The sequence below is a fragment of the Tachyglossus aculeatus genome, chromosome 11 (genome assembly GCF_015852505.1).
Source record: "Tachyglossus aculeatus isolate mTacAcu1 chromosome 11, mTacAcu1.pri, whole genome shotgun sequence".
NCBI lineage: Eukaryota > Metazoa > Chordata > Mammalia > Monotremata > Tachyglossidae > Tachyglossus > Tachyglossus aculeatus.
In genome coordinates this window covers 2,376,931-2,403,024 of record NC_052076.1, presented here as the reverse complement: position 1 = coordinate 2,403,024, position 26,094 = coordinate 2,376,931, and the positions used below count along the sequence as shown (strand labels likewise).

General features: G+C 50.1%; 1 protein-coding gene across 3 annotated transcripts in view; it reads left to right on the top strand.

Annotated features, from left to right (window-relative positions):
- LOC119934289 (upregulator of cell proliferation) overlaps positions 1-26,094 on the top strand; it is a 37,084-nt gene that overhangs the window by 8,346 nt on the left and 2,644 nt on the right. Inside the window, exons 2-6 of one of the 3 annotated variants that reach the window (XM_038753739.1) lie at positions 2,735-2,817; positions 4,860-4,918; positions 7,478-7,537; positions 7,828-7,884; positions 8,633-12,804. In XM_038753739.1, the coding sequence (XP_038609667.1) occupies positions 2,801-2,817; positions 4,860-4,918; positions 7,478-7,537; positions 7,828-7,884; positions 8,633-11,268 (2,829 nt within the window). In that variant the 5' untranslated portion in view covers positions 2,735-2,800 and the 3' untranslated portion in view covers positions 11,269-12,804. Of the gene's footprint in view, positions 1-2,734; positions 2,818-4,859; positions 4,919-7,477; positions 7,538-7,827; positions 7,885-8,632; positions 23,268-24,313; positions 24,362-24,857; positions 24,970-26,094 lie in introns of those variants that run through there. The other 2 variants (XM_038753740.1, XM_038753741.1) reach the window with 2 other exon arrangements.

Genomic DNA, 26,094 nt, shown 5'->3' with positions numbered 1-26,094 from the left:
AGAATGCCCAAGAGAGCAAGAAGCAGTAGCTGCTGAACCTAATGGGTTTTTTGTTTGTTTTTGTATTTTTATGGTATTTGATTGATCATCAATCATATTTATTGAGCGCTTACTGTGTGCAGAGCACTGTACTAAGCGCTTGGGAAGTCCAAGTTGGCAACATATAGAGACAGTCCCTACCCAACAGTGGGCTCACAGTCTAAAAGGGGGAGACAGAGAACAAAACCAAACATACTAACAAAATAAAATAAATAGAATAGATATGTACAAATAAAATAAATAAATAAATAGAATGATAAATATGTACAAACATATATACGTATATATGTGTATATATACATATATAGACTGTATATAAATATATACGTATGTATATAAATATATATACATATATTTAGACTGTGAGCCCACTGTTGGGTAGGGACTATCTCTATATGTTGCCAATTTGTACTTCCCAAGCACTTAGTACAGTGCTCTGCACATAGTAAGCACTCAATAAATACGATTGATGATGATGATACATATATACAGGTGCTGTGAGGAAGGGAAGGAGGTAAGATGGGGGGGATGGAGAGGGGGAAGAGGGGGAGAGGAAGGAAGGGGCTCAGTTTGGGAAGGCCTCCTGGAGGAGGTCCCGGCCACTGTAGTAAATGCCGGGGTAGATACCAACTAAGTTTGGACACAGTCCATGTCCCACGTGGGGCTCGCAGTCTTAATCCCCCCTTTTATAGATAAGGTAACTGAGGTATAAAGAAGTTCAGTTACAAGTCGAGGAGTCGGGCGGAATTAGAACCCTGGTCCTCCTGGCCCCCCCCATGCCCAGTAGACAACACTGCTTCTCAAGCAGGGACACGCGTCCTCCATCCGTGTGGATACTGCCTGCTATCACGGATTCTCCCTCCCCTCAGGCCTGGGATTGTGAGGGAGATGTCCGGAGCTTGGTGGTGGGATGCTTGCTGCCTTCACGGAGAAGCAGCGTGGCCTAGTAGATACAACACAGGCCTGCGAGTCAGAAGGACCTGGGTTCTAATCCTGGCTCCGCCATTTGTCAGCTGCGTGATTGGGTAAGTCACTTCAATTCCCTGTGCCTCGGTTCCCTCGTCTGTAAAATTGGGGATTAAGACGGTGAGCCTTATGTGGGCCAGGGACTGTGCCCAACCCGAGTAGCTTGAGTCCGTTCCAGCGCTTAGAACAGTGCCTGGCACATAGTAAGCGCCTAACAAATACTACAATTATTATTATTATTCCCTTAACTCGTGGTAAGATACTAGAAAAATTCACTCCGGTCACGAAGTACCCGCTGGTGGTGCCAAGTGGTTATTGGAGGAGTCCCGAATTGCAATGTTTGAAGGGGTGTTGCCGGCTTATTTCAGGCGGGGGTTCGGTCCCCCTAGATTTGGGGCTAAAGATTTCTCTTATAACAGAGGGGCAGTGGTCTTGAAGGACCCCGTGTTAGGGGAAGACTGTGTTATAGTGACCGTTGGTTCAGTAGGAAGTCACGGGTGTGGGGGTAAATGGTTCAAAAATACTATCATATGTGAACACAGCCTCTCGTATTTGCATTTTATAAATAACACGGAGGCAGCCGTTGGTTTGGCGTGACTCGGAATGAGGGAAATTTAAAGGGTTATTGGAGGAGGTGAGCGTCTGAAGGCAGGGTAAGGCTAAGGACTGGCAGATTTAAGGTGGGGGGCCTAGGCCGGGGGTACAGCTTGAGGAAGGGATCAGAGACAGGTGAGACAAGACAGTTCAGAGGAGTGGAGAGTGCAAACTGGGGAATTGTAGGGGAAGAGAGCGGTACGTAAAATGGGAAGAGCCGCTGGAGAGCTTTGAAGTCAACCGTCGGGAGTTTTTGTCGTCGCAGTGGGAGATAGGCAAGCATTGGAAGTTTTCGAGTGTGTGCCGAGCGGGGTTTCAGGAAAGTCAATCGAGTAATAGTACTTATTGTGCTCTTGCCGTGGGTGGAGCGCTGTACTGAGCTCTTGGGAGAAGACAATACAGTAGAGTTGGTAGGCCCCATCCCTGCCCTCAAGGAGATGACGGTCTAGCGGAAGATGACTCAAGCAATATTGAGGAGCCTGTATTGAAGGGGGAGTGACTGGACGCAGGAACACCAGTGAGGATAAAGACAAAATAAGGACCAGATCGGGAGTAGAATGAATACGCTGGGATGAAAAATCAGACTAAATAATTGAATGTGCAGTTGAATATTCAAAGTTCCCCAGACGGTTGCATCCCTTATATTAGGCATGTAGGGTGCTCAGGAGCCTTTCCTGCACCCAAGTTCTGCCGTGTGACAGGGGTAGGAATGTCTCGATTGGCCCATCACTACGCCCGATTGACGGCTGCTCCCTAAAGATGCTGAGAGTGCCGATTCTCCTCTCCGCCCCCTCACCCTGCACCGGCCCCCCGCTGTCAGTCCCGCTGGACTTTGGGGTCTGCTCTTGGTCCCCCCAGGGACAGCAATAGGGAGGGGTCCGGTAACGTCACTCTTGTGGGTTTTGGGTTAGGAGGAGGGCACCCTAGGGCCTTGCGGAGCTGAAGAGGATGACAGTCATCTGAGCTGTAGCCGTGAGAGAGGCAAGGCCAGGCCAAGTACCCTGGGAGCAAGGCAGAGAAGGCCCCGTGCCGCTGCCCAGCCGGCTCGTGGCAGCCAGCCTTCCTGGAGTAATGCCCGTTGAGCAATCCCTAGTTATCTTGGGGGTCAAACTCCACCCAATGGTTTTCCTTTCAGAGACAGAGTGACTCACCCTCTCGTCCAGGAGGAAATCAGAGCAGCCCGGGCCAGAGCCTTGCCTCGATGGAGTCTCCTCCCGGGTGAGTCCCGTCCTTTCTCCTCCCCGATCGCCCGTTTCGGCTCCCCTGGGGTCGGGGCCTGGATGGGGAGGCCTGGAGAGGCCCGGCGGCCTGCTGAGGGTCGGGAATGCTCGGGGGAAGGCTCTGGTTTGTGGTAGCTGTTGAGGGGGATTTAATCCCGGCGGAGATTTCTGAGTCCACAACTGGAAGACGGCCGGTGATTTTAACTGTTTTCCTGCTGGGGAGCCGGTCGTGGCTGGGCGAAGAGACTGCTCCGGGGACTCTCTGCCTTCTCCCCGCTACATACCCGGGCACCTTGCCAGCTGGTTGGTCTCAGGGGGTGGGGGGCATGCTGGCTGTCTTGCTACAGCCTGGGCTTTGGGGGGGCCCAGGTTGGTGGCGGGAAAGTCAGTTCCAGGATCAAAATAGGGCAAATAGTGGGAGGCTTCTGGTGCCCGAGGAGGTGGGATGGGGTGGGGGTGTCCCCTACTGAGCGATGCCCTGAGGATTGAGGTCTCCTGCCGAGGGTCCCCTCAGGCAGATCCAGATTGCCAGTTCCAGGCACGACCCCTTTAACCGGGAGCTGAGACTGATTACTGACCATGGGTCGGGGCGCTGATGGCCTCTCGTGGGCACTTTACCGTGTGACCTTGAACCGATCCCTTCCCTCCTTTGGGCCTGGAACTCCCTGTGGAGAAGGAGCCTTGTGTAAGTGTGGACAGTCAGCGGGACCCTGTGACCCCCCAACGGGGAATGCTTACCCCAGCTCCTCACCGTGCCTCGTTCTTGCCTGTCCCGCCGTCGACCCCCGGCCCACGTCATCCCCCTGGCCGGGAATGCCCTCCCTCTGCCCATCCGCCAAGCTAGCTCTCTGCCTCCCTTCAAGGCCCTACTGAGAGCTCACCTCCTCCAGGAGGCCTTCCCACACTCAGCCCCCTCCTCCTCCTCTCCATCCCCCCATCTTACCTCCTTCCCTTCCCCACAGTACCTGTATATATGTTTGTACATATTTATTACTCTATTTATTTTACTTGTACATATTTATTCTATTTATTTTATTTTGTTAATATGTTTGGTTTTGTTCTCTGTCTCCCCCTTCTAGACCGTGAGCCCACTGTTGGGTAGGGACCGTCTCTATATGTTGCCAACTTGGACTTCCCAAGTGCTTAGTACAGTGCTCTGCACACAGTAAGCACTCAATAAATATGGTTGAATGAATGAATGAATCCTGTCCAGAGTCGTGCCTGGGAGAGGAGGCAATTGGGCCTGGGGAGGAGGTCAGAGGTCTCACTAGACACCCATCCCACTGACCGTTTGTCTAGGAAATAAGGCCCAGGGTTCTGAAGGGGGTGGGGGAGAGGGCAGCCCCTTTCCTGGGCTCATTCTTTATAACCACCCTGGCTCTTCTGTGCCACGGGGAGGGAAAGGGAGGTCCACACCACAAGGTACCCACTGCCCTAATCCCCTTCCCTCCAAAAGCCATCGGCTTCCAGGCTCTTCACCAACCGTTCCCCCCGCTTAGTCACGGCTCCCTTCTCCCGCTCTGGCCCGGCTCCTTCTCTGTGCTTCTCCCCAGTGCATCATCTAATTGTTCCTCATTTGTGACTCTCATCTCAAAGTCACTGTTCACCCTCTTCCTCTTCCTGGACCCCCCCCCGCCCCCCACCATCAGATCTGCCAACCACGTTCCTCCCTCCTTCCCTCTGCGCCCTGCGGAATAAACTCACCTCCTCCGTGATGTCTTCCCTAACTGACCCCCAACCGTGGCCCTGATCCACGCCACCCCATTAGCCACCTCAGCACCCTCAGCGTACCCCCGGGGACAAGGGCTTGCAACATCGGCCTACAGATGGTCCCGGTCGATGGCGCCGCGCCTCCGTTCGGCCCGCCCCGCCCACGCCTGCCTCCTCATCAGTGGTGGGTTTTGAGCACTTACTATGGGCCGAGAACTGTACTAAGCGCTTGGGAGAGGTCTCATCCTCTGGAGCGACAAGTGACCCGGCCCCAGGCTGGGAATCTGCCCTCCCAACCCTGATGTCATCTTCTTTCTCATACTGTTTCAGACCCTCGGCCCCAGCAGACGAGACCTCTGAGGCGGCGCGGGCAGCAGAGGAAAATGCAGGTAGAGCTGATGAACCTGAGAGGGGCTTCGTCCCCCCGAACACCCCTTCCCCACCCACCACTGGGCCCGTCTCTCATCATCATCATCAGTCGTATTTATTGAGCGCTCTCGCTCCCTGATCTCCTTCCTTTCCCTTATGCCAGGGGGTTTGGGGCTTGGGTGAGAACAAAGCCCACCCAGACCCCTAATTAAACCCCAGGTCTCTTGACTGAAACTCTTAGTACAGTGCTCTGCACACAGTAAGAGCTCAATAAATATCATCGAGTGATGGCTCGACTCCCAGACTCACGCTCAAGACCATCAATCTATTGTGTGCACTCTGCGGAGTGCAGAGCCCTGTCCTAAAAGTTTGAGAAAATACAAGTTAGAAGACATGTGCCCTGCTCACAAAGAACTCACACTCTAGCATTTCAAATTTTTTCCTGTAATAACCCATCGTGGACCCTCGTCCACGAGCCAGTGTGAACCTTTCCTGAGCCTTATTGCATCCTAATTCTCACCCATGAATTTATCCAAACTCTTCTAAAACCTGCTGATATTCTCCACTTGCATAATGTCTCGTGGTAGGGAATTCCACCTGCTGCATTCCAAAGTTCTTTTATTGGTTTTTGAACCTGCTCCTCCGTTTGTATGCATACTTACGACTGCGAGCCTGTGTAGGACAGGGACTAGATCCAATCTGATTATCTTGTGTCGACCTCAGAATTTAATAATAAAGTGAAGCCAAGGCAGATAGTAAGTGCTTAACAGATATCGCAGTTATCATTACCATCATCACTCCCTAGGAGAAGGGCAGATGGAAAAAAAAATGTAATGGGCTGATTGCCGTTTGCAAGGCTGATGTTATCTTTTCCCCTTTCTGAGGAATTCTTTCCCCTGGCCAAATGGGGAGGAGAAGCCATTCAACGTTGTCTGCTGTGCGGCCTTGGGCAAATGTGCCTCATCTGTTACCTCATCTGTAAAATCATCAACATCAGTCGTATTTATTGAGCGCTTACTGTGTGCAGAGCCCTGTACTAAGTGCTCTGCACTTAGTACACTTAGTACACTTAAAAATGGGCATTAAGACTGGGAGCCCTAAATGGGATAGGGACTTTGTCCAACCTGATTATCTTGTATCTACCCAGTGCCCAGTTCAGTGCCTGACACATAGTAAGTGCTTAATAAATACCTAAAATCAATCAATCAGTCGTATTTATTGAGCGCTTACTGTGTGCAGAGCACTGTACTAAGCGCTTGGGAAGTCCAAGTTGGCAACATATAGAGACAGTCCCTACCCAACAGTGGGCTCAATATGTTTGTACATATTTATTACTCTATTATTTATTTTACTTGTACATGTCTATTCTATTTATTTTATTTTGTTAGTATGTTTGGTTTTGTTCTCGGTCTCCCCCTTTTAGACTGTGAGCCCACTGTTGGGTAGGGACTGTCTGTATATGTTGCCAACTTGTGCTTCCCAAGCGCTTAGTACAGTGCTGTGCACACAGTAAGCACTCAATAAATGCGATTGATTGATTGATGGAAGGGGAGACAGAGAACGAAACAAAACATATTAACAAAATACAATAAATAGAATAGATATGTACAAGTAAAATAAATAAATAAATAGAGTAATAAATACGAACAAACACATATATATGTACACATATACATATAAAAGAAAAATGGGTGGGGGCTGAGATCTATTCATCCAGGGAGGAAGTCTCGGAGGCTCTTGTTTCACGATATTTTCCGTCTTCACCTAAAAATAAGTTTCTCTCCCCCATAGTTAGAAGCAGATTCAGAACACTGATTTCTGTTGCATTTTAGTCTGGGGCGCCTCCTCAACCAGTCAAGCGAATCATGGTATTTACTGAGTGCCTTCTGAGTGTACTAAGCACTTAGGAGAGTATAACAGAAGAAGATGACGATATCCTTACCCTCAAGTTGCTTACAGCCTAGCGGGGAAGACAGACAAGAAAACCTATTACAGATTGGAGGAAGAAAGAATCAATCAATCAATCAATCGTATTTATTGAGCGCTTACTGTGTGCAGAGCACTGTACTAAGCGCTTGGGAAGTACAAATTGGCATCACATAGAGACAGTCCCTACCCAACAGTGGGCTCACAGTCTAAAAGGGGGAGACAGAGAACAGAACCAAACATACCAACAAAATAAAATAAGTAGGATAGAAATGTACAAGTAAAATAAATAAATAAATAGAGTAATAAATATGTACAACCATATATACATATATACAGGTGCTGTGGGGAAGGGAAAGAAGAAGGAGGGCTGTACCTGAGCTGGTGCTTAAGTAATAGGGTACTTTGTGCCAAGGTTGTGCTGGTCTCTGGTTTCACTGCCGTTGCTCAGCGTGTCCGTTCCTGGATTAGAACTTCTCAGAACCAAGAAAACAGATCCATCCACTTGAGAGGAAGGGCCGGCGGCCTCGGGGACGCATTTAGCCGTGACCTGTAGCGTCAGCTCCACCGGGAGAAGAGCCTCAAGCTGTCCCGAGGACCTGTCATTTAGTTGTCACGCAGAATTCACTCCCTTCCCCCTGCTTCCTCCGCAGATGGGCTGGGTCGCCTTCTTCAGGGGTCTAGAGAGCCAAAGGAGTCGGACCTCCTCTCAGGTACAATCTTTAATGATAATCATAATAATGACAAAAATAGCCGTGGTATTAAGTGCTTGCTATGTGCTGAGGGCTGAATTCATCTGCCGGGGTAGGTAACAAGATCATCAGGTTGGACGCAGATTGGGAGGCAGATATTGAGTCCCCATTTTCCGGATGAGGAAACTGAGGCTCGGAGAGGTGAAGTGACTTGTAGCGTCAGCTCCGCCAGGAGGAGAAACTCAGACCGTCCCGAGAACCCGTCGTTTCATTAGACCTGAGAACTCGCTTGCCCTCTGCTTCCTCCACAGATGGGACGGATCAGCTGCAGGAGACCAGAGAGCCAAAGGAGTCAGACCTTCTCTCAGGTACGACCTTCAGGAATAGTGATGATGACGGTAAAATAATAATAGTGGTATTTGCTGTGTGCCGTGCGCTGAACTAAGCTGCTGGTTCAACACTGGCTGGGAGAACAGATGGAGAGAGAACAGGTATTGAGTCCCCATATTCCAGATGAGGAAACTGAGGCTCAGAGAGGTGAAATGACTTGCCTAAGATCACATAGCAGGCAAGTGGTGGCGTCGGGATTAGACCTCCGGTCCGCCAACTCCCAGGTCCTGTACTCTACAAAGCGTTCTTATTTTTAATAGTATTTGTTAAGCACTTACTAAGTGCCAGGCACTGTACCAAAGGCTGAAGTAGATGCAAGATAATCAGGTTGGACACTGCCCCTGTCCTACGTAAAGATGATGATGATGATGGCATTTATTAAGCGCTTACTATGTGCAAAGCACTGTTCTAAGCGCTGGGGAGGTACAAGGTGCGTAGGGCTCACAACCTTAACCCCATTTTACAGTCGAGGTAAGGCACAGAGAAGTGAAGTGACTGGCCCGACTTCACGCAACAGACAAGTTGCAGAGCTGGGATTAGAACCCAGATCCTCTGACTCTCAGGCCTGTGCTCTTTCCACTAGGCCATGCTGCTTTTTTTATCTCTGTCACTTGGGAGATACCGCAGGATCCCGGCACACGTTTCCTGACCGCAAAGGGAAGAGACAGAGGCCGGGTTGTTCTCTGCTAAGCAGGTTTGTGCTCACGGCTTCTCTGCCCCCCACAGAGGCCAGCCACAGGTTCCAGAGCCTCCTGTCACTCCTGGGCCTGGAGTCCCGGCGGGACCGGAAGCTCGGCCTGCAGGACGTCCGCCGGATCAGCTCCGACAGCATCAAGAGCTGGGCTCCCCAGGGACCCAAAGACCTGCCCTGGAGCTTCCTGCGGAGGCTGCTGGCTCTGGACGGGTCGGCCAGGGACACCACCGTGATGCCCGGGTCCCCTCTGGGAGCTGGCGCCAGCGGGGGCCCGCCCGCCGCCGGGGAAGAGGAGGGCCTGGCGGGCGATGATGACATTTACTCGTTCACGGAGCTGGCCGTCCCCGAGGTCCCGTTGAGCCCCCTGGATCTCCTGTGCATCATGCTGCTCTGCTCGGACAGTCTCCTGCAGCAGGAGATCCTACTAAAGATGGCCCTGTGCCAGTTTGCCCTGCCACTGGTGGTTCCAGACGCAGAAGGTGGCAAGCCCACCTTCTTGCTGTGGGCCATGAGGGACGTGACGAAGGCGTGGGGCCCTCCCACTGGAAGGGAAGCCGGGGGCTGCGGGGAAGAGAGCGTGGTCCTGGCCAGGATGCCGACCATCTCCTTCGTGCGGATGGAAGTCAGCCGCCACTCCAAGTCCCAGATCCTCAACGCCGTCCTCGGGCCCGGGCAGCCGCCCCATGACACCTTCGTCCACCGGGACATGGCCTCGGGGGGAATCTCCCGGGATATCTCGGAAGGGCTGGTGGAGATCTCCTGGTACCTTCCCAGCGGGAAGGGGCCCCAGGACATTTTCCCGGAGCCCCTCGCGGTTACCAACCTCCGGGGGGACGTCGGAAGCCACTGGCCACAGTTCCGGCTCCTGACCGAGGTCTCCTCGGCCGTGTTCATACTGACGGACAACGTTGGGGCGCGGGAGTACGAGCTGCTGAGCTCGCTGAAGGAGTCTCCCCCTAACTGCTACTTCATCCTCAGCCCCTACCGGGGACGGCGCCACGCCAACCTGCGCTTCCTGGGCAGACTGATGTCCGAGCTGAAGATCGACTACTCCCACGTCCTGGTGAAGGTCAGCGGCACCGACCGTGCGGGCTTCGTGCGGAGGCTGCGGTCCGTCGTCAAGGGCGTCGTGGGGGCCCCGGGCGCCCGGCGGGCATCCTTGGAAGACATGGCCCGCGCCGCCCGCCAGCTGGGGATGTGCGTGGACGAGGACGGAGAGGAGTGTCAGAGGGCCCGAGAGCTGGCTGAAAGAGCTACCGGGGGAAGCGGAGGCCAAGGGACGCTCCCCAGGGAATCGCCGGAGCTTCCCGGAGGTCCCCGGAGGCTGGGGGTGGGCAAGGGGCTGGGGCCGGACGGCCCGCGAGGGCCCACGGAAGACCCCCCCGAGGGGCAGAAGTCCCAGCTGGGCCGAGGGCCGGCGGCCGACCGGACGCAGCGGGACCCGAGGGGGCGACTGGGAGACCTGCAGGGGTTTCTCAAGGGGCTGGCGGACCCCTCCCCGAGGGGTAGGGGTTATTTTCTGAAATGGCTGAATTACGGACCGGGCCGCCCGACGCCGGGACATCTGATTGAACTGCGAGCGGCAGCTTCTCCGCCCTCCAGGCCTAACCCCGATGGGCTGGAGGCACTGGGCCAGCCCCGGGGAGCCTCTTCCTTGGGGGCGGGGTCCCTCCTCAGAGAGATGGGGCGGCTTTATGAGGCCGAAAGTGGCCCGGGGAAGACAGGGAAGGTGCCGGGGGCCCGGGGGCCATCTGCCCACTTCCCACGGCTAGCCGCCGAGCTGCTGCTGGCCGGGTTTCCGCTGGGGCTGGCAGATGGGGACGCCGGCGGCCTCCCCTTGAGGTGGGTGGCGGGGGTCCTGACGGCCCTCCAGGCCCGGCTGCGGGGGAGGTGCCGCCTGCTAGTGCTGTCCGCGCTGGGAGCCCAGGGCGTGGGAAAATCCACCCTCCTCAACACCATGTTCGGGCTGCAGTTTGCCACGGGCGGCTGCCGCACCCGGGGAGACGTGGTGCAGCTCGTCGAAGTGGCGGAGCCCTTCAGCCAGGACCTGGGCTGGGATTTCCTCCTGGCCATAGACTCGGAGGGCCTGGCGGGCCGGGGCCGGGCGGCTCCGGAGGGCGGGGAGGAGGGGGACGTGGACGAGCGGGACCTGGCCCGGGCCACGCTGGCGGTGGGGTTGAGCCACGTCGTCCTGGTCAGCGTGACGGACGCCGCGGACGTCCCACCCGCCGTGCCGCGGGCCTTTCTGCAGATGGAGAGGTTGGGGCACAGGCCGAGCTGCCAACTGCTGCTGCACCAGGGCCCCGGGAGCCTGTCCGCCGCCCCCCGGGACCCGGCGGAGGGGGCGGGCCCCTTGGGGCAGTGGAGCGTGGCCGCGGCTGGGTTGGAGAAGCGAAGACTGGGGCAGACTCCTGGCCAGGCGGCCTTCCTTCCAACAAGGGGGCACACCTGGCATATTCCCGGGCTGTGGCACGGCACGCCTCCCATGGCCCCGGTGAGTCTGGCCTACAGCGAGGCCGCCTTGGAGGTGAAGCGCTGCCTGATAGAGAACTTGCGGAACGGCCCGCCCTACCCCGACCGGAGCATCTCGCAGCTGATTGAGCGGGTGAGGCGCCTGGGAGCGCCCGGAAGCAATAAGGCTACAGCTCACGTGGGACCGCCGTCCTGAGGGAGAGGCGGCTGAGCGTCGTGCCTCTGAGCGTTGGGAGAGGAAGCGGCCATCCTCCGGGGGGTTGCCTTGGGGTCGGGGCCGGCCCGGCTCTGGAGGAGGGGCCCGTAAAAGTCCTGGTAGAAGAGAGCAGCTGGAATCGCCTGATGGGCGACGGGGAGGCCCCGGGCACCCAATTTCCCCATGTCCCCAGAGGCAGAGGTGGTCTTATCAGGCAGAGACACGGAGAGTTTCAGGCACAGCTGGTCTAAGGAGGTCTTCGGTGTCCCAGGCAGCTTCTCAAGCATCTTTAAGCCCCTGAAATCCCATCCCAAGCCAAAGCGCTCCCAGAGCGGAGAACGGCAGTCCCAGATCCCTCTCCGAGAGGGCTTCCAGGACCCGAGGGAGAAGGGAGAGGGGATGCGAGGGGCAGGGAGTCGGAATATTGAGGGGATGCATTGGAAGAGAGCCGGGGTCAGGGGTCGTGCTCCTGTTAGCATCGCGGACCCTCCCAGGCACCGTCACCATTGTTAAATCGTGCTGAGGGTTCACAGGCTGGTGGTCCTAGACTGTGGGCCTAGAATTCTTGTCGACGCTGGTTCTTGGTTTACCCTGGGCAGGTATTTGCTTCTAGGCTACAGTTTCCCATCCTCCTGAGGGATTTACAGGAATGGAGTTTCCCGGCGGAAAGGGCAGTGTGAACAAAAGGCAACTGGCAGTAGACAAACTCCCCCACACCTAGCCCTCGAGAAGCCACCCACCTTGCCCTACTCCTGGCTCATGAGGGCCTGATGTTGGGGGAGCTTGATGTCCCTTTACCCTCCACCCCAGTTCTCGGTCCCATAACCAGGTCAGGCCCCTCTAGAAGCCAGAAGTTTTGGGAGCATTTTTGGTAGCAAAAAAGCTTGGGGATCTCACGCTGTGGCTCTCCTGCCCCATCTCCACTCAGTTCCCACTCAATCAGGTTGCACCTGGGAAGGGCACCATAAAAATGTCACTGTATTGGATCCCAGGGCCAAGGGTCATTTTCCTCCCCAGGCTGTTCTTGTGGGATGGGTAAAGAGTAGCTTGAGCGCAATTTAATACATGTTGCACGACAAGCAGCTGAAGTCCAATAAATACCTGGGTCAGCAGAGGCCCGGAGGGTGAGAATCCAGGCCTGGCGCTAGGCCTAGAGGGGCCTCAAAAAATATCAGAGCCCTGGGCCCCCCGACTGGGTGATTTCTGGGGTCACACAGGCTCTCTCCCTCCCACAGTGCCTCTTTAGGTCTTTGCCCTGAAAGAGGGTTTTCAACTGTTTTAGAAACTACATCCCTGTAGGCTCAAAAAAGCCCTTTCCTTACACCACCACAAACAGGAGCTTGTACTGTGGAGGTTGAAGGAATCAGAACCGTCTCAACTTCCCACTGAGCCCTGGGTGGGAAGTTAAGCCCTTCCATTAGAGTGGAAGCTCCTTGAGGGCAGGCAACATGTCTTGTACTCTGTTGTACCTCCCCAAGCACTTAGTACAGTGCATTGCACTCAGAAGGTGTTCAATAAATGCCATTACTACTACCACTAATTACTACTTTTACTGCTACTACTACTAGAGGGACCCTCCCCTGGGGCCAGGACATGAGTGGCAGTTTCCTAGAGGGAAGGGGGATAGAAAAGAACAAGGCTTTCCTTTCTGTAACTGCAGGGCCTTCTCAATCAATCAATCAATCGTATTTCTCGTTCCTAGAATCAGCAGCTGGAGACCAACAGAGAGAGAAGTGACCAAACTGCGTCTTTATGTTCTTACACATCATGAAGAAATAATATTCCATCAGCCCAATTTTTTTAATTCCAAAGGATCCTGGGGGAGACCTAAAGGAAGCAGCGTGGCTCAGTGGAAAGAGCGCGGCCTTGGGAATCAGAGGCGATGGGTTCTGATCCCGGCTCTGCCGCTTATCAGCTGTGTGACTGAGCAAGTCACTTAACTTCTCTGTGCCTCAGCTACCTCACCTGTAAAATGGGTATAAAGATTGTGAGTCCCACGTGGGACCACCTGATCACCTTGTATCCACCCCAGTGCTTAGAACAGTGCTTCACACATAGTAAGTGCTTAACAAATGCCATCATCATTATTATTATTATTATTACCCTACTTTTAACTGCCTTATTCTGCAGAAGCAGCGCGGCTTCACGGAAAGACCCCGGGTCTAGGAAGACCCGGGTTCTAATCCTGGTTTTGCCACCAGCCGTCTGTATGACCTCAGGCAGGTCACTTAGCTTCTTTGTGGCTCAGTTCTCTCATCTGTAAAATGGGGATTAGATAGATACCTGTTCTCCTTCCTAAAATGTAAACCCCTTGTGGTATAGGGACTATGCCTGAGCTGTATATTCTGTATCTACCCCAGTGCACTGCTTAAAATAATGCTTGTCACAGGGTAAGTGTGTAACAAATACCACCGTTATCAAGCCCTCAAAAGAGCAAACAATCTAGTCGGGGGACACAGGCCCCAAAATTCATACCAGATAGAAGCAAGAAGGAAAAAGGGATATGTATATTAGTGCTTAGGTAACAGGGTAGGTAGGGTATGTACATAAGTGCTACTGGACTTCCTTGTTCGTCCTGATTCCTGCTGGCCCTCAAGTCATGTTGTGGTGGCTCTTTGAGCCTCAGTCTCTCCATCTGGGAAATGGGGCTAATTCCAGGATGACCACGGGCCTGGGGGCTAGGGAAAGATATAAATTTAGCTGCTTTTTCAGACAGGAAAAGAACACAGCTCACGCCCACCTCTGAGTCCCATCTTGAAACCTTGATCTTCTTTAGGAGGAGCCTCAGAAACCCTTGGTTACAAATGCAGTCAATCCATCAGTTGTATTTGTTTTGTGCTTCCCTTGTGCAGAACACTGTACTAAGCTCTTAGGAGTACAGTATAACCTTATGCCTGGCTGGAAGGAAGGACTTTGAGAATGTAAGCTTATTGGTGGGCAGGGAACGGGTCTGTTTATTATTGTATTGTACTCTCCCAAGCGCCTAGTACAGTGCCCTGCACACAGTAAGTGCTCAATAAATACGATTGACCGACAGATTGACTTGTTAGGGCACCTGTGAGCGACCTATCTGAAGAAACCAACTGCCCAGAGAATCCACCAAGATGGCATGTTTAGAGATTTGATGTGGCAGCCTTCTTCTGCCTGCCGTTCCCCCCTTGCTGATAACTTCCCTGTCAGACATCTTTGACTGCTTTGACATTCACTCCTTTCCAGCCATTCATCACCAACTCCTGCCAGGTCTTGCCCGGAGCCAGCCAGTCAGTCAAAAGTGGTATTTATTGAGCTCTTACTTTGTGCAGAATGCTGTACTAAGCACTTGGGAGAATCCAATGCAACAATAAACAGACACATTCCCTGCCCACAGTAAGCTCACAGTCTAGAGGGGGAGGCAGGCGTTAATATACATTAATAAATGACAGATAGGTACATAAGTACTGTGGGGCTTGGAGGGAGATGAATAAAGGGAGCAAGTTGGCGATACAGAAGGGAGTAGAAGAGGAGAGGAGGGCTTAGAGAAGGCCTCTTGGAGGAGATGTGCCTTCAATTAAGCTTTGAAGTGGGCGAGAGTCATTGTCATTTCATGGCTTTGCCCATTCCTGTCTGCCCCTCAGCCACCGCCCCAGAGTCCTAATAATCTCATGCACAAATTACCGCAAGTGCCTCTCGTGCACCTTCCTGCCTCCAATCTCTGCATGATCCAGCCTGGTTTACCCACCACAATCCAAATTGCTTTTTAAGGGTCAATAATAACTAGTGATAATAGCTGTGCCACTTGTTAAGCCCTTACTATGGGCCAAGCACTCGTCTAAGCATTGGCGGAGATACGAGTTAATCGGGTTGGACCCAGTGCTTGTCCCACATGGGGCTATTGTTGAGCACTTAGTGTGTGCAGGGCACTGTACTAAGTGCTTGGGAGAGTATGATACAATAATAAGTAGGAGGGAGACCAGATGTTGAATCCCCATTTTACAGATGAGGCATAGAGAGGCAAATCACTTAACCCAAGGTCGCACAGGTCAGTCTGATGTCATTCCCCTTTTCAAAACAGGGCTTTCTGTTTCCACTCCAAGCAAATTAAAATTCCTGACCACAGGCTTCGAGGCTCTTGCCTCCACTTGAATCCTCCTTACCCTACCCCTTTTTTATTAACTCTGCCCCCGTAGCATTCACTCCACCCAAGTAAAACCAATCAATCAGTACTATCCACTCAATGTCCACTGTGTGCCGATTAAAGTACTGAGCCCATGGGAGAGTATAATAAAATTAATGGACAGGATCACTGATCTCTATCAGTAGTATTTATTGGATGACTACTGGGTACAGAGCATTGTACTAAGTACTTGAGAGAGGACACTGGAGTTAGCAAATACAAACTCTGCCTTCAAGGGGCTTCCAGTCTACTGTCCTCGTGGAATAGCCTCCCTCCCCTGCTTCTCCAATCCAGATTTCTCTTCCCCTTCAAAGCACTTCTAAAAACCCACATTTTCCAGAAATCTTCCCAGATAACCCCTTCCCCAACCTCAGGCCCCAGTTCACTGTAGCCACTCAGCACTTAATATGTAGCTTTGGAAATCCTAATAATATTTATTTCTTGTTGCTAATATACCTTGTCGCATACATTTTATAATAATAATGATGGCATTTGTTAAGCGCTTACTATGTGTGACTGTTCTAAGCGTGGGGGGTATACAAGGTGATCAGGTTGTCAATCAATCGTATTTATTGAGCACTTACTGTGTGCAGAGCACTGTACTAAGCGCTTGGGAAGTACAAGTTGGCAACATATAGAGACAGTCCCTAACCAACAGTGGGCTCACAGTCTAAAAGGGGCTCACAGTTGTCCTATGTGGGGCTCACAGTCTTCATCCCCATTTTACAGATGAGGGAACTGAGGCCCAGAGAAGTGAAGTGACTTGCCCAAAGTCACGCAGCTGACAAGTGGCGGAGCCAGGATTAGAATCCATGATCTCCGACTCCCAAGCCTGGGCTCTTTCCACTAAGCCACGCTGCTTCTCACTTGATATTTGTATTTTTTATTTAATTTAAGAAATATATTCAGGCTTGTCTTCTTTTTCTCCACTAGATTTAAAATCCTTGAAGGCTGCTTCCACTGTCTTCTTTTTTTGTAATTCTCCAGAATGTTTAACACAGAACTCCACTCACCGCGGGAGTTTAACAAATATTGTCCCTATTGCTGTAAATTTCCCAGTGGGTCGCAGTGAACAATGACAGCGGGGAAATGGGATTAACTGAGAAAATACTCCCAGGATGTTTCAGATGTCACTTCCTCATTCCGTAAATTCTTTTCCCATGACCAGAGGAAGAAACAGATTCACGTTTTTAAAATATCAGTAATCTTAAATCTTTCCATCGCTAGGAATCTTCAGGGAAGATTTCTCCCTGGCAAGCGGTGAGATCCTAAATTATGTTGGTTGCCGGGGGGAGACGGGGGACGAGACGGGGGGGGGTATGTGTGGGAATATATGGGAATGTTAGTTAAGAGAGGGAAGTGGGGAAGAGCCTGGACAGGAACTGAATCTTCCATTCATTCATTCAATCGTATTTATTGAGCGCTTACTGTGTGCAGAGTGCTGTATTAATAATAATAATAATAATGTTGGTATTCGTTAAGCACTTACTATGTGCAAAGCACTGTTCTAAGTGCTGGTGGGAACACAAGGAGATGAGGTTGTCCCATGTGGGGCTCACAGTCTTAATCCCCATTTTACAGATGAGGGAACTGAGGCACAGAGAAGTGAAGTGACTTGCCCAAGGTCACACGGCAGACATGTGGGGGAGGTGGGATTCGAACCCATGACCTCTGACTCCCAAGCCCGCACTCTTTCCACTGAGCCACGCTGCTTCAAAGCGCTCGGGAAGTCCAAGTTGGCAACATGTAGAGACGGTCCCTACCCAACAGTGGGCTCACAGTCTAGAAGGGGGAGACAGGGAACAAAACAAAACATATTAACAGAATAAAATAAATAGAATAAATACGTACAAGTAAAATCAATCAATAAATAGAGTAATATTTATGTTTTATGGTTCTGGTTATCACTTGTCAATCCTCTTTACATTCCCCAGGGTCTTCTCTAGGGTGGGGTGATTGCTCTCACGGTCTGTAACTGCCAAAAATTCATTAGATTATAAGACAAAGTTGCAAGTGATAAAATCAAAAGGGAAATCTTTAAAAGCCCGATATACACATGGACCCTAAAATGGCTGATAAGCTGGCATGATGTGCATCTAGCTTTACTTCTATTTATTCTGATGACTTTATGTTGCCAATTTGTACTTCCCAACGCTTAGTACAGTGCTCTGCACACAGTAAGCGCTCAATAAATACGATTGATGATGATGACTTGACACCTGTCCACATGTTAGGGACCGTCTCTATATGCTGCCAACTTGTACTTCCCAAGCGCTTAGTACAGTGCTCTGCACACAGTAAGCGCTCAATAAATACGATTGAATGAATTAATGAATGTTTTGTTTTGTCGTCTGTCTCCCCCTTCTAGACTGTGAGCCTGCTGTTGGGTAGGGACTGTCTCTATATGTTGCCAACTTGCACTTCCCAAGCGCTCAGTACAGTGCTCTGCACACAGTAAGCGCTCAATACATGCGATTTATTGAATGAATGAATAAGCAGGAAGGGGAGGGGTCGGGAAAGGCAGCGGGGCCTAGTGGAAAGAACGTGGGCCTGGAGTCCAAGGACCTGGGTTCTAATCCTGACTCCCCCATTTGTTTGCTGTGTGACCTTGGGCAAATTGCTTAATAATAATAATAATGATGATGGTATTTGTTAAGCGCTTACTATGTGCAAAGCACTGTTCTCAGCACTGGAGACTGAGCCCCTTCCTTCCTCTCCCCCTCGTCCCCCTCTCCATCCCCCCATCTTACCTCCTTCCCTTCCCCACAGCACCTGTATATATGCATACATGTTTGTACATATTTATTACTCTATTTATTTATTTTACTTGTACATATCTATGCTATTTATTTTATTTTGTTAGTATGTTTGGTTTTGTTCTCTGTCTCCCCCTTTTAGACTGTGAGCCCACTGTTGGGTAGGGACTGTCTCTAGATGTTGCCAACTTGGACTTCCCAAGTGCTTAGTACAGTGCTCTGCACACAGTAAGCGCTCAATAAATACGATTGATGATGATGATGATGATGATACAAGGTGATCAGGTTGTCCCACATGGGGCTCACAGTCTTCACCCCCATTTTACAGATGAGGGAACAGAGGCACGGAGAAGTGAAGCGACTTGCCCAAAGTCACCCAGCTGACAATTGGCGGAGCCGGGATTTGAACCCATGACCGCTGACTCCAAAGCCCGGGCTCTTTCCACTGAGCCACGCTGCTTAACTTCTCTGTGCCTTCCTCAGTTTCCTTAATTGTAAAATGAGGATTCAATACCTGTTCTCCCTCCTTCTTACCCCTTGAACCCCATGTGGAACAAGGACTGTGTCCAACCTAATTAACTTGTACCTACCCCAAGGCTTAGAACAGCGTTTGACACATAGTAAGCGCTTCACAAGTACCACAAAAAAAATGCTTCTTGGAAGAGGTGAACTCCATTATTGCCGCTACAGGGTCTGGCAGGGCCCTCTTTCTCCCCAGTCAGTCAATCAATGGTATTTATTCATTCATTCGATCGTATTTATTGAGCGCTTACTGTGTGCAGAGCACTGGACTATTTATTGAGTGCTTACTACGGGCAGAGCACTGTACGAAGTGCTTGGGAGAGTAAACTAGAGTAGGTTGACATGATCCCTGAGCACAAGGAGTTTACACTCTAGAGGGGAGACAGGCATTTTTAGACTGTGAGCCCACTGTTGGGTAGGAATTGTCTCTATATGTTGCCAACTTGTACTTCCCAAGCGCTTAGTACAGTGCTCTGCACACAGTAAGCGCTCAATAAATACGATTGATTGATTGATTAAAAAAAGCAGAGTTGCCTAGTGGATAGAGCTCAGGCCTCAGAGTCAGAAGGACCTAATCCCTCCAACTTGTACTTCCCAAGCGCTTAGTACAGTGCTCTGCACACAGTAAGCACTCAATAAATATGATTGATCGATTGATTAAAAAAAGCAGAGTTGCCTAGTGGATAGAGCTCAGGCCTCGGAGTCAGAAGGACCTGAGTTCTAATCCCTCCAACTTGTACTTCCCAAGCGCTTAGTCCAGTGCTCTGTACACAGTAAGCACTCAATAAATACGATTGATTGATTGATTAAAAAAAGCAGAGTTGCCTTGTGGATAGAGCTCAGGCCTCGGAGTCAGAAGGACCTGAGTTCTAATCCCTCCAACTTGTACTTCCCAGGTGCTTAGTCCACTGCTCTGCACACAGTAAGCGCTCAATAAATACAATTGAATGAATGATTGATTGATTTAAAAAAGCAGTGTTGCCTAGTGGATAGAGCTCAGGCCTCGGAGTCAGAAGGACCTGAGTTCTAATCCCTCCAACTTGTACTTCCCAAGCGCTTAGTACAGTGCTCTGCACACAGTAAGCGCTCAATAAATACGATTGATTGATTGATTAAAAAAAGCAGAGTTGCCTAGTGGATAGAGCTCAGGCCTCGGAGTCAGAAGGACCTGAGTTCTAATCCCTCCAACTTGTACTTCCCAAGCGCTTAGTACAGCGCTCTGCACACAGTAAGCGCTCAATAAATACGATTGATTGATTGATTAAAAAAAGCAGAGTTGCCTAGTGGATAGAGCTCCGGCCTCGGAGTCAGAAGGACCGGAGTTCTAATCCCTCCAACTTGTACTTCCCAAGCGCTTAGTCCAGTGCTCTGCACACAGTAAGCGCTCAATAAATACGATTGATCGATTGATTAAAAAAAGCAGAGTTGCCTAGTGGATAGAGCTCTGGCCTCGGAGTCAGAGGGACCTGAGTTCTAATCCCTCCAACTTGTACTTCCCAAGCGCTTAGTCCAGTGCTCTGCACACAGTAAGCGCTCAATAAATACGATTGATTGATTGATTAAAAAAAGCAGAGTTGCCTAGTGGATAGAGCTCCGGCCTCGGAGTCAGAAGGACCGGAGTTCTAATCCCTCCAACTTGTACTTCCCAAGTGCTTAGTACAGTGCTCTCCACATAGTAAGCGCTCAATAAATACGATTGATTGATTGATTTAAAAAAGCAGAGTTGCCTAGTGGATAGAGCTCCGGCCTTGGAGTCAGAAGGACCTGAGTTCTAATCCCTCCAACTTGTACTTCCCAAGCACTTAGTCCAGTGCTCTGTACACAGTAAGCGCTCAATAAATACGATTGATTGATTGATTAAAAAAGCAGAGTTGCCTAGTGGATAGAGCTCAGGCCTCGGAGTCAGAAGGACCTGAGTTCTAATCCCTCCAACTTGTACTTCCCAAGCGCTTAGTCCAGTGCTCTGCACACAGTAAGCGCTCAATAAATACGACTGAATGAATGAATGCTCCTCCACTTGTCTGCTGTGTCACTTCACTTCTCTGCGCCTCTGTTACCTCATCTGTAAAATGGGGAATAAGACCGTGAGGTCCCTATAGGACAAGGACTGCGTCCAACCCGATTTGCTTGTATGTACCCCGGCGTTTAGCACAGTGCCTGGCACATAGTAAGCACTTAAATACCATAATTATTATTGTTATTACTATTAATAATAATAATAATAAACTACAGATTTATTTCCCCTAACCACCCTCCTTTCTGGTTCAATTGTGCACTTGGCCTGTGAAACGTCTAAGCTCTTTGAAACTCACCCCAGCCTCAGGACACTAATGTAGCCGTCCTTATATTCCATTATTTCCATTATTATAATTATATAATTATAATTTATTATAATATATATCTCCCTCTGTAGTTCTAAACTCATTTTGGGTGGGGATCGTGTGTACCAACTCGGTTGTATGGTACTTTCCTGAGCGCTTAATACAGTGCTTTGCACACAGTAAGTGTTCAATAAATACCACTGTTCGATTATAGTTGGATGTGTACATTAACATTGGTGCTGACGGGGGTGGGGCGAAAATAAAAGTGCTTAAGGGTTACGGACCCAAATAATAATAATAATTGTGGTATTTGTGAAGTGCTTACTGTGTGCTAGGCACTGTACTAAGCACTGGGGTGGGTATAAGCAAATCGGGTTGGGCACAGTCCCCGTTTTAAATGGGGCTCAGGGAAGCACAATTTCAATTGTATTTATTGAGCAATTACTGTGGGCAAAGCACTGTACTAGGTGCTTGGAAAGTACAAGTCGGCAACAATTCGGGCAGCTGTGTGACTTTGGGCAAGTCACTTAACTTTTCTGGGTCTCAGTTCTCTCATCTGTAAAATGGGGATGAAGACTGTGAGCCCCACGTGGGACAACCTGATCACCTTGTAACCTCCCCAGCGCTTAGAACAGTGCTTTGCCCATAGTAAGCGCTTAATAAATGCCATTATTATTATTATTTCTCTGGGCCTCAGTTCCCTCATGTGTAAAATGGAGATGAAGACTGTGAGTGCCCCTTTGGGACAACCTGATCACCTTGTAACCTCCCCAGTGCTTAGAACAGTGCTTTGCCCATAGTAAGCGCTTAATAAATGCCATTATTATTATTATTTCTCTGGGCCTCAGTTCCCTCATCTGTAAAATGGGGATGAAGACTGTGAGCCCCCCCTTGTAACAACAACAACCTTGTTACAACAGGTTGTTGTAACGACAACAACCTGATCACCTTGTAACCTCCCCAGCGCTTAGAACAGTGATTTGGACACAGTAAGCGCTTAATAAATGCCATTATTATTATTATTTCTCTGGGCCTCAGTTCCCTCACCTGTCAAATGGGGATGAAGACTGTGAGCCCCCCTACCTGATCACCTTGTAACCTCCCCAGCTCTTAGAACAGTGCTTTGCCCATAGTAAGCGCTTAATAAATGCCATTATTATTATTACTTCTGTGGGCCTGTTACCTCATCTGTCAAATGGGGATGAAGACTGTGAGCTCCCTTACCTGATCACCTTGTAACCTCCCCAGCACTTAGAACGGTGCTTTGCCCATAGTAAGCGCTTAATAAATGCCATCCTTATTATCATTATTTCTCTGGGCCTCAGTTCCCTCACCCGTCAAGTGGGGATGAAGACTGTGAGCCCCCCTACCTGATCACCTTGTAACCTCCCCAGCGCTTAGAACAGTGCTTTGCACAAAGTAAGCGCTTAATAAATGCCATTATTATTATTATTATGATTATTATTATTTATCTGGGCCTCAGTTCCCTCACCCGTCAAATGGGGATGAAGACTGTGAGCCCCCCTACCCGATCACCTTGTAACCTCCCCAGCGCTTAGAACAGTGATTTGCACAAAGTAATCGCTTAATAAATGTCATTATTATTATTATTATTATTATTATTATTATTATTATTATTATTATTATTATTTATCTGGGCCTCAGTTCCCTCACCTATCAAATGGGGATGAAGACTGTGAGCCCCCCTACCTGATCACCTTGTAACCTCCCCAGCGCTTAGAACAGTGCTTTGCACAAAGTAAGCGCTTAATAAATGCCATCCTTATTATTATTATTATTATTATTATTATTATTATTATTATTATTATTATTATTATTATTATTATTATTATTATTAGCGCCCGTTCTCCTCCCTTCGTCTCCGCTCTCCTTCCCCCCCTTTTTTTCGAACTTGGTCTCGCCCTCGGGGGCTCTCCCCGCCTAACACCGGACCGTACCTAGTCGCGGGCAGGGGAGGTTAATCTAAGGGCCGGTTGGTGCGGCCTAGTTCTCGCTAGAAATTTCACAGATAAACGTCTCTCGGGTCTTTCCTGTCATCAAGCTTTCCATTCTTCCATTTTCCACACCCTCATCCGGGTATAAAAACTCAGGGACGAAGGTTGCCATAGGAGCCCTTGTCGTGGTACAGTCCAAAGCATCTCTCCCCCCCCCCCCCGCCTTGTTGGTGTGGAACGGTCCAAGATGGCGGCTCCCCCTTGGCGCCTTGGCCTGAGCGTGAGCTTGAAGGCAGGACAGGAGGGTGGCATGTGCTGGGCGGTTTTATAATAAATAAATAAATAATAATGGCATTTATTAAGCGCTTACTATGTGCAAAGCACTGTTCTGAGCGCTGGGGAGGTTACCAGGTGATCGGGTTGCCCCACGTGGGGCTCCCAGTCTTAATCCTCTTTTTACAGAGGGGGGGAACTGAGGCCCAGAGAAGCTAAGTGACTTTCCCGAAGTCACACAGCGAACTGGCCGAGCCGGGATTTGAACCCATAGTCTCTGACTCCAAAGCCCGGGCTCTTCCCACGGAGCCACGCTGCTTCTCCTAATGGCATTTATTAAGCGCCTACTAGCCCACTGTTGGGTAGGGACTGTCTCTATGTGTTGCCAATTTGTACTTCCCAAGCGCTTAGTACAGTGCTCTGCACACAGTAAGCGCTCAATAAATACGATTGATGATGATGATATTTTATTTGTACATATCTATTCTATTTATTTTATTTTGTTAGTATGTTTGGTTTTGTTCTCTGTCTCCCCCTTATAGACTGAGCCCACTGTTGGGTAGGGACTGTCTCTCTATGTTGCCAATTTGTACTTCCCAAGCGCTTAGTACAGTGCTCTGCACACAGTAAGCGCTCAATAAATGCGATTGATGATGATGATATTTATTTTATTTGTACATATCTATTCTATTTATTTTATTTTGTTAGTATGTTTGGTTTTGTTCTCTGTCTCCCCCTTATAGACTGTGAGCCCACTGTTGGGTAGGGACTGTCTCTATATGTTGCCAATTTGTACTTCCCGAGCGCTTAGTACAGTGCTCTGCACATAGTAAGCGCTCAATAAATACGATTGATGATGATGATGATGTGCAAATCACCCTTCTAAGCGCTGGGTTCCTGTGGCTCTAGCCTGTGAGCCCGTTGTTGGGTCGGGACCGCCTCTCTATGTTGCCAACTTGGACTTCCCAAGCGCTTAGTACAGTGCCCTGCACACAGTAAGCGCCCAATAAATACGATTGAATGAATGTGGCATCGCTCCCCTTATCCTTTCTCCTTCCCCTTCAGGTGCTGTCCGCCTCCCGCGCCATCCACACCACTGCGGCCTGCTCCAAGGTAGGAGAGGCCGGGACTGGGCCCCCTTCATCCCCCCTGTGGGGTCGAATAATAATAATAAGAATAATAATAGCATGTATTAAGCACTTACTATGTGCAAAGCACTGTTCTAAGCGCTGGGGAGGTTACAGAGTGATCAGGTTGTCCCCCGGGGGGTGGGGGGGCTCACAGTCTTAATCCCCATTTTACAGATGAGGTAACTGAGGCCCAGAGAAGTGAAGTGACTTGTCCAAAGTCACACAGCTGACAAGTGGCAGAGCCACTGTGAGCCCCGCATGGGACAACCTGATCACCTTGTAACCTCCCCAGCGCTTAGAACAGGGCTTTGCACCTAGTAAGCGCTTAATAAATGCCATCATTATTATTATTATATGGGCAGGGATTGTGTCTGTTGTTGTACGGTGCTCTCCCAAGTGCATAATACAGTGCTCTGCAAACAGTTATTGCTCCGTAAATACCATTGAATGAACGAATGAATGACCTTGCTGTTCCACAGAACCGGGCAGCCCGTGTCCGCGTGGGGAAAGGAAACAAACCGGTGACTTATGAGGAGGCACATCCCCCCCACTACATCGCCCACCGCAAGGGTTGGCTGTCCCATCACACAAGTGAGTGCCCCTGGCCTCCCTGGGCCTTGCTTTTCCCTCTGCCAGGGGTTTGTGGTTCAGTACCTTTGGATAATCATAATAATAATTGTGGCACTTGTTAAGCGCTTAATAATAATAATAATAATGGCATGTATTAAGCGCTTACTATATGCAAAGCACTGTTCTAAGCGCTGGGGGTAAACAAGATGATCAGGTTGCCCCACGGGGGGCTCACAGTCTTCATCCCCATTTTACAGATGAGGGAATTGAGGCCCGGAGAAGTGAAGTGACTTGCCCAAAGTCACACTTCTGACAAGTGGCGGAGCCGGGATTCGAACCCATGACCTCAGACTCCCGAGGCCTTCCCAGACTGAGCCCCTTCCTTCCTCTCCCCCTCATCCCCCTCTGCATCTCCCCATCTTACCTCCTTCCCTTCCCCACAGCACCTGTATATATGTATATATGTTTGTACATATTTATTACTCTATTTTATTTGTACCTATCTATTCTATTTATTTTATTTTGTTAGTATGTTTGGTTTTGTTCTCTGTCTCCCCCTTTTAGACTGTGAGCCCACTGTTGGGTAGGGACTGTCTCTATATGTTGCCAATTTGTACTTCCCAAGCGCTTAGTACAGTGCTCTGCACATAGTAAGCGCTCAATAAATACAGTTGATGATGATGATGACTCCAAAGTCCGTGCTCTCTCCACTGAGCCCCGCTGCTTCTCTATTTCCCTAGATGTCTCTTGACGTCACCGAGCCCCCAGCACCGAGGTTACGCTCTTCCCTTTGAAGTTAAAAATGCAGTATGGGAGAGGAAGTGTTGAGTTTGCTTTGTGAACTGAGGTGAAAATCATGTCTACGTTTCAGGTGGCTTTGCCACTGGCCTGCTGTGTGACCTCGGGCAAGGCAGTTCACCTCTCTGGGCCTCAGTTACGTCGTCTGTAAAATGGGGATGAAGACCGTGAGCCCCATGTAGGACAGGGACTCTGTCCAACCGGGATATCTTAATATCTACCCTAGACCTTATTACAGAGCACTTACCAAAGACGCAGCATAGCCTAATGGTTAGAACCCGGGTCTGGAATTCTGCTATGTGCCAGGCACTGTACTAAGCGCCGAGGTGGATATGAGCAAATCCGATT